At 42.6% G+C, this 9,019-nt stretch overlaps 1 protein-coding gene across 1 annotated transcript; it reads left to right on the top strand.

Moving 5' to 3' along the window:
- The first annotated feature begins 931 nt into the window (after positions 1-931).
- LOC119271452 (histone-lysine N-methyltransferase SETD1B-like) lies at positions 932-7,652 on the top strand. The gene is made up of 2 exons (XM_037553284.1): positions 932-1,796; positions 7,176-7,652. The coding sequence occupies exons 1-2, from the start codon at positions 1,040-1,042 to the stop codon at positions 7,259-7,261; spliced, it is 843 nt and encodes a 280-aa protein (XP_037409181.1). The 5' UTR covers positions 932-1,039; the 3' UTR covers positions 7,262-7,652.
- The last annotated feature ends 1,367 nt before the right edge of the window (positions 7,653-9,019 follow it).

The raw sequence follows: 9,019 nt of genomic DNA on the forward strand, positions 1-9,019 counted from the left end.
TCAGGTGTGATTGAACTTTAAATCTTTTCATCAATGTACTGTGTGTGCCAGCATTCTTGGGATGATACAGCTACACAGAGACTTGACCGATTTCGGGTTGGGTCGTTACAAGGCTCCTTTTTTCTGGTCGGACTATAGCCCCTTTTTTAGTTTCTTTTTTGTGGTCATAGTTTCCAATTTTTGGTTCCTTCTTTTTGTTTGGTTTGATTTTCCTTTTTGCTGTTCTTTTTTTATTTATATTTTCTTTTCTTTTTCCCTTATTTCATATTATTATTTTTAATTTTAAAAATGTTGAAATAGAATTTCATTAGAAAACACCAATTCTGGAATATACAAACATGTTTTAAAATTTAACACTGTTCTATTAAATTGAAGAATAGTTTTCAAGAAGTAATAACATTTTGTTAATTTAGTGATCAATTTTGGAATACACGAATATTTTTTTTTAAAATTCTCAAGCATTTTTCAAATATTTGAACTTTTTTTAATTAGAGGAACTTTTTGAAAATATACATAGATTTATTTTAAATTAATCACATTTTATGAAAATATGGGTATTTAATAAAAGTTTGGAACACATTTTAATTTTGATAACATATATTGAAAACAAGAATATGATTTTAAATTGAAAAGCATTTTTAATATTCATGAGAACTTTAAAAGTTGAGTACTTTTAATAACTTTTCGAGAAAGAAAAAAAATGCAACAGTTTTTCCAAAGAAGCTGAAAAACCAACTTATACATCGTTTGAAGTCTGCCAAAGTGAGTAGCGCCATACTTGGGTTGCCGCTTCATCTTGACCTTCCGGGGAGGAAGGATGGTGACGGTCGCGCGCGAACGCATCGGCGGGCACGGTCGCGCTGTGGTTGAGTCCACATATAAAAACCTATCCATCACCCGATCGACGTCGCGGCCAGTGAGCACATTACTAGCATATCCTCCTTCCACACCTAACGAAACAAGAGAGCAAGCAAACAAACGCGTTTACCTGTCAGGGTCTTGCCCGCCAAGTCCTCTCCTCTCCCTCGCCTGGATCGAAATGGCGTCGCCGTCCAAGTCGGCAAGGACAACGACGTTCCCTCTTCCCAGGCTCCGGGATCTCATCGAGCACGACGAAGAAGATGAGTTCCTCGAGGAGGAGGAGGAGGACGACGACGACGACTGGGACATCAGGAAGCGCATGTCCCTCCTCACCGTCGAAGGCTCCGACGGCGGTGACGCCGACGATGAGGAAGACGGGTCGGCAGACGTCGATGAGGAGGATGAGGACGAGGTGAGGTCCCATGGTCTCAACGGCGAGTACGAGAGCCAGCCGTGGCACCCGTACGATAGCCCAAGAGATCTGAAGCCTCCCTCCTCGGCTTCGCTACCGGGCACGCCGGAGCGCGGGGCGCCGTCGCAGTCGCCGTGGCGCTACTCCAAGGACTACGCCAGCGAGACAGAGGCGGGGTGGTGGCCGGGCGCCCCCCACGACAGGAGCCGGCAGCACTACCGGCGCCAGCGGATGATGCGGGAGGTGTGGCTCGATCGCGCGTGGCAGATGAGGAAGCAGCGGCAGCAGCTGGGCGAGCGCGGCGATGAGGCGACGGTGGTGGTCGGGAAGGGCGGCGAGTCCCCTGCGCGGGGCGGCGTGGCCATGGACATGGAGGAGGTGCGCGCTTGCAAGGACCTCGGCTTCGACCTGCCGTGCGACTGGACGGTGGAGATCCCCTCCTACACGGTCCCCAACGTCGACACCGCCAGCAGCGGCGGCAACTCCCCGGCCTCCGGCAGCAGCTGGCGCATCTCCAGCCCCGGTTAGTCCCCTCATCATCGCAAATCATTAACCACAGCCACTACCACCAGCTTCCTAATTAATTTTCCATAGCGTTGTTACTCCTTGACACATCCGTCTGTGTGAGATCGATCGGCTAGTTCGTCACACGTCCATTCCATATCAACTCTAGCCGGGGCTTTCGGGGCACGTCGTTTTGGCTTCCCAAACGCTAAATTATACCCCCTCTGTAAATTAATATAAGAGCGTTTAGATCATTACTTTAGTACTTCAAACATTTTTATATTAGTTTTCAGAGGGAGTAATTCTGATTTTCTTTTGTACTTGCGTTCATGTTAGTGTCTAATAAATCGGGTTTGACAATTTTCGCCCCAAACAGAACAGTCCTTCTTTGCCCCAAAAAAGTTCAGTGATATAAAAAGGCCAAAAATTCGATACTCAACTTATTGTTTTACATAGGGCAAAATGGTTGGGCTTTCATCCAAACATTTGCATATAACATTTGGACATGTGCATGTCTAATTTTTATTTCCTTTTACATTTGCAAAAAAAAAAATGACAAACATGAACAAATGCTCCTGTGGAGCTGAATTGGACACACGGGGCTTTCACCTCTCATAAGCCGCATGTCGTCTCTCATATACATAACATATAAGTGCGCGGCATTGAATAGAAACCGATTATTGTCGTAAAAAAGTGAAATCATCTTTTGCCGCCGGTTTGCCTACTTTTACTTTTAGCTAGCCGGTTTGCCTCACTTATCGGGCACTGTATAGCAGTGCGGCTGTGCCATGGTGCATGATTTATAAGTTATTGATCAAAATTAGACTTTAGCTCTGCTTTATAAATAAAACATCAACCAATGCAAACAGATATGTCTATCTGCTACATACATTTGTTTCAGCGTCAATTAGTATAGGACAGAGGGAGTGTAAAAAAGAACAAGGCAAGACAAAAAAAGTAAAATGACACCACTCGACACCGCTGAAGCCCTCGTTTATTGAGCACTCGCTGATCTAGGTAACGTGGAAGGTAAGGGCAACTCCAACATGGTTTACCAAAACACCCTCAAATGTCTTTTCCGCATGGTCCGGACACTTTTGATCATTCAATGCCCCCTTTAAAGTATTTTCTACATCAGTCCGGAGACGTCCAGAAGTTCGAAATCCCACGAACTGCCTTTAAACTTGTGTAAGGGTTGAGGAGTCCGGACATGCTGCAGACAAGCCAACTCAACCTTAAACCCCATCACAAACCCATTTTTTTTGCCCTTCTTCCTTCCACCTCCTCGCTTTATTGGACAAGAGGCAAACATTTAATGAATATGGTTGGATATCCGCCTCTCTTACTGTACATGAACATATTCGTACTTGTTCATGGATATTTAATGTTGTCCAATTGATGAGCGGCTTTGAAGTTGCCCCGAAGCGGAGCCTAGCCCTCAAGTAGCCCCCTTTAAATAGAAACGAGTATATCACGCGATCATTCACGGATGAGGATTTGTGGCACGCAAGTGCGAGGGGCATGCATGTCCCGGCTGCCCGCTTTTTATTTTGGTCTTTTATTTTCAAAGTTTTATATCTTCTAAACACAAAATTCAAATTAAATTCTGTTTTCATATTTGTATTTCATGTGACCAGCGCTTTCAATAATGTCCATTTTGAATATATTTTGTCAAAATTTAAAAATATGTTAAGTTTCAGCATTGAAACTTAGTATGAATTCTCGATAAAAATAAATTATTTTGTTTCTACGATTGACAGAAAAAATTGCTTGAAATTATATATCAGAAACTGGTTGAAACTTGACTTTTTTAGATGCAACAACCGTAGGTATCACCGTTATTTTTCTTTGAAGTTCTTTTTGCGGGATAAACTTTCAATCTATTCATCTTCAATCATGGTAGTACAACGAACACTAGAAATAATAAAAAATACATCCAGATCCGTAGACCGCCTAGCGACGACCACAAGCACTGAAGCGAGCCGAAGGCGCGCCGCTGTCATCGCCCCTCACTCGCCGGAGCCGGGCAAACTTTGTTATAGTAGACAGTCGGGAAGTCATCGTGCTAAGGCCCCGTAGAACCAACGCACCAGAACAGCAACCGTCGCCGACGAAGAGTGTAGATAAGAAGGATCCAACCTGAAGACACAAGAACAAAGACGAACGACGAACAAATCCGAGCAAATCCACTAGAGACAGATCCACCGAAGACATACCTCCACACGTCCACCGACGATGCTAGATGCATCACCGGAATGGGGACTAGGCGGGGAGACCTTTATTCCATCCTCAGAGAGTCGCCGCCGTCTCGCCTTCCCGAGTAGGACACAAACCCTAACAAATCTCAAAAAAAAAACCGGAGCCCTCCCACCGGCAAGGGCCGGGATCCACTCCGTCCTCATGGCCCTAAAGCCACGGTAGACGGGGCGGACCGACGCCAACGCCGGCGGGAGGCAGAGAAACCCTAATTTTTCTGGGTAGACAGCGGCTGGGTAGGCGTCTCGCACGTGGTTTTATTATTTTTTTTGTAGGCTCAAGGGTATTTGTACGTATACTTAGAACTTGGACTACTATATTATTTAGTTGAAGTTTTCTTTTTGACGATGCCCTCGTGTGGGATTGAACTACTGCACGAATCGGCTTGAAACGAATGGGCGGCAGGACTTGATAGGTGAGTGCCCCGCGTGCGCATTTCAGTTCATTCACAAGTCTTTTCGAACGAAAGCACCTACACACGTAGGCGTGCACAGAATTTATTTCAGTGACACGACCGTTCCTCCCTCATCTTCGTTGATTCGTGGCGATGAACGGTGGTGCATGCATGCCGTTTGCACTGAGTTTCCGACGGGCGATGGATGGCGACGGACGCATGTGTATGTGCGTCGTGCACTGCCCTGGAGGACCGGCTGCTTTGTGCTCGCTAGTGTTCGCTCGCCACGTTTGCTAGCTGGTTCCCTCGACTTGCTGCCAATGATAACAAGGACACTTGTAGGACGACACGACGCTATGTGTCACCGCTAGTTTGTCGGCATCTTGTATGCCACCAACTTCAAAGAACGTGCAAAGCACTAGCTAATGGTTTGACACATACATCATATATAATATGCTAGATAGAGTGACTTCGTTTAGAATATGTACAAGCATATGTATCATATATTAGTAGGAGAGAAAAGATAATGAAACCTTTTTTGTAGATGAAAAGATAAAGAAACCTATTCATAATTTTACAATCCGGGCAAAGGCCCAACACATCAACTAGTCGCTACATCCAGCCAATGCTCGGACCCCAACCACACTGCAGTGCGCGGCGTAGCTCGTCCATAGGCAACAAGGCTATGACTTACCGTCTTACCGTATTTTGTGATGGGCTGACTAAACTAAACACAAGTTCCTTTCCTCACTCATCACATATTTGATCTCACTCACCAGTGCCATATGTTCGATTGATCCATGTGTCGTCCTTGATCATAGAAACCGCCTGAGAGAAGTTCATCTCCACTATGATGGGTAGCGGGTTCTTTGCAATGCGAGATGAAGCCCCCTCTCTACACCCAGATCCTATTTAGCGTCCTAAGCGCCAATTATAGGCAATTTTACTACCTGGTGCATGCTCCTCCCACACTATGTGGCAAACAAGTCGGCCCATGTAGGGTGTTTTTCCAGGATTTTCTGGGCGTTTTTTCTTGCGTTTTTTTGGCATTGTTTTTACTCAGTTTTCGTTTTTATTTTATTTTTCCTTTTCCTTTTCATTCTATTTCCATCTTTCTTTTTTGATGCGTGAAAATTTTCAAATTCAGATTTTTTTTGTAAATTTGTGAAACTTTCTTAAATTAATGAACCTTTTCAAACATTCATGAGATTTTTTCAAGTTATGAATTTTTTTCACTTTTGCAAACTTGTTCAATTTATGAACTTTTTCAAGCCGTGAACTTTCTAAAATTTGGAACCTTTTCAAATTCATAAAATTTTCTCAAATAATAAAATTTTTGAAGTCGGAATCTTTTCTAAAATTATTGAATTTTTTCCAAACTCATGAAATTTTTCAATTTTCCATGTTTTTTAAATTGCTAACATTTTGCAAATTTAAGAGTTGTTTTCCATTTTCATGACTAGTTTTCAAATCCATGAACCCTTTTCTAAATTCGCAAACACATTTGAAATCTATGAATATTTTAGAATTTATAAACATTTTCCAAATTAGTGAATGCTCTTCTCATATTCATGAACATTTTTTGTAATTTGTGATTTTTTCTAAAAGTCTGTGAGTTTTTTCCAAATCCATGAACTTTCCTCAAATTCATGAACATTTTTTGAAATATGTGATATATTTTTTTCAATTTTCACGAACTTTTTCCCAAACTCGTGAACAATTTCTAATATTCATGAAGTTTATAAAATTCGTGATTTCTTTTTCAAATGAGCCAACTTTTTTTGAACCGCTACAGTACCTCATTATGGCACAGTGACTAAAATAGCTACAATATTATTCCAGACGACACAGTCCCTCGCCAACGCTATAGTGCTTTGCAAATGGGGCGGCCCAGTTGGAATGCTATGTGTGTTAGGAGGAAAACTGGCGCGGGCGCTAATTAGGAGCTCTCCTCTCTACACGCCTCCAGCTCCGCTTCCAGGGGACTATCACATGTGTGAAGCTCTTTTTTTTTTTTTGAGAAAAGGTGTGGAACTCTCTGCAAGACGTGAACCGAATGGAGGCCATTTAATCGCGTAGGACCATGCCGCGGCTCGCTTGGCTAGTCTACACTACTTAACTCCCATCACACTTAAGTTTCAGCCAACCATCCCTTGATGGTGCAACATCCGGTCCGGACGTCCTAGCATTAGTGTACGGCTCTAGCACCATCTTCCCTTTCTCCGGATTCCCTTGACAATTTTTTTTGATACAAAACAATGATGTGACATAGCTGCTTAGGAACATGCCAAGCGCGCCAAAAAAGTCATCAGCTGAACCATACATATCTTTTCTGACATGGTCTCCAGCACGAAGATTAGCCAATCGGGCCACTGTTGGGAATACTACCATTTATAAAACTATGATAATTGTTGGTGCCAAACATGAGCTAGTTTCTAAACTATCATTTGTAGAAAAACCATATTATTAGATGGGAGTACCTAGAACTCATCTAGATGAGACGTAATTTGGTCTCATTCACCTAAAAAACAAGAATGGATACAACCCACGTCAGCACACACGCATCTTATAGCATCACATCCAATAGCTATAAAATATGAATGAGACCAAATTAAATCTCATCTAGATGAGTTCTAGCAAAACTGTTATTAGATGCTGCTGTGTTGCGAAGTTTTCTCGCTTTCTCTTCTATTTTATCATGTGAGACTAACAGATGAATGCATGCATGCTTCATGTACTTTGGAACAGGAGATGATCCCAAGGATGTGAAGGCAAGGCTCAAGGTGTGGGCGCAGGCAGTGGCGCTGTCATCTGCCTCTCGGCTCGGCTCTTGATCCAGGGTGCATGATAGTTTATGATCAGTTCCAAAACCAACACCATCGTGTGCAGATTACCACAATTTTTTCTTCCTTTCCTCCAAATAACCTTGTACAGAATTTATTCTTGTCGATTGTATGTGTCCCATTCTTGCACGCACTTTTCCAGAAAAAAAGCACTATGTTAATAGCACTGGCGCTGTAAAGAAAAACATGCATACGTACATGGTTGTCATAGGTTTGTGGGTACTAGCTTTCCTTTTTTTACAGTTCACACAAGTCACCCAGTGGCACGTGTGGTCATTCTAGATCATTAAATTTATCCCAGCCAGCGATTTGAATGTGCATTTGCTAGGCATGATTGTGAGTAAAGGCGAAGAAAACAGGAAAAAAAATCCTGAAGGTGTTATTCAGGTGTCGTACTTATGATAGAAGAGACAGGAAGAGTGACAGATATAGCGGAATAGATTCATACATAATGTTTCTACGAGAATTACAATCATGTAACACCAGTTTTATGTTGTCAACTACTATGTATGTTGAGTGAAACATGTTGGAGGTTTTAATTCTACCTGGTTAATGTTAAGTTAGTCTCAACACTTTACAAAGACACATTTAGGTCCCAATCTTTACTCCTATAAAAGAGACAGTTCGTGCTGATGGTTCTTCACCCAAAGGGAAACTAAAAATGCAACCGTAGAAGCAACATGTACTTTGTACTTCATCCCAAATCAATACAACACAAGCAAGACGTAGGGTTTTATCTCATTGGAGAGTCCGAACCTGGGTAAAGTCCCTTGTCTATGTTACCATCGCATCTAGACTACTAGTTCGGGACTCCCTACCCGAGATCTGCATCAATTGACTCCGTCACCTGGGTTGAAGGGTAGAAACACTTCAGTTTCAAGTTCATTTTTTCATGCAAGAAGATAGAACAATGTATATTTGTTTTGGAACCTTAATAGCGAGCTTGCAGTTATACCTCACAGGATCATAGCCATTCACCATAAGCCCATGTCCACCGGTTATAACATGTTTCTATAAACTTGCAAACCTCATTATATTGTCATAGCATAAATGCTCATCCGTGTAGCTCTTGTCAGGATGCATTTCTCTGCTGTCCTAGAAGTGTGTTCTGTACTAGTAGTATAATATGTAACTATGAGTATATCAAATAATCTCTATTCACAAATACAAGATGTTTTGGATACTTTAATATGGACTACAATGAGTGAACATACACACTAAAATGTGTCTATATACATCCGATACTGAAACAAATTAGAACATCTTATATTTGGGAATTGAGGGACTAGTCTTCCATTCCATATACCTGGTCCCAATTTGAATTAAAGCATACTCTTGTACTGTTGTTGTTTAGTCATAGTAGGAGTGCACATGTTTATTCCAAAACAGTGCATGTTCTATGATTTGAACTTGCATGAAAACAAGAGCTTTTCAATCTTGATGACATACTAATAGCGACAACGCTTATCTTCCTTTTTTTCTTGAACAGATGGAGTTAATCTACTTGCAGAATTGGCAATGGCAAGACGACGGTTTTTTGGGTAGACCGGTGGATCGAGGGGGTCTTGACGTTTAGCTGGCACGTGACATTGTTGATGCGGTACCTCTAAACATGCACTTCTTAACTGCCTTAAGATCTGGTCTCTCCACCCCTCTCGCGACCGCGTCGCCCCGGCGGGCGACCGGCCACGTCCCCGGCTCCTCCCCCTCTCAAGCCCTCCACTACTCCTTCCTTCCCGCCGTCCTCGC

This window comes from Triticum dicoccoides, chromosome 3A (assembly GCF_002162155.2).
Source record: "Triticum dicoccoides isolate Atlit2015 ecotype Zavitan chromosome 3A, WEW_v2.0, whole genome shotgun sequence".
Lineage (NCBI taxonomy): Eukaryota > Viridiplantae > Streptophyta > Magnoliopsida > Poales > Poaceae > Triticum > Triticum dicoccoides.

Bases quoted from the DNA above. Each gene is read 5' to 3' on its own strand.
- LOC119271452 (XM_037553284.1), top strand. From the start codon at position 1,040: ATGGCGTCGCCGTCCAAGTCGGCAAGGACAACGACGTTCCCTCTTCCC. The intron at 1,797-7,175 runs GTTAGTCCCCTC...ACTTTGGAACAG, and splicing joins CTGGCGCATCTCCAGCCCCG to GAGATGATCCCAAGGATGTG.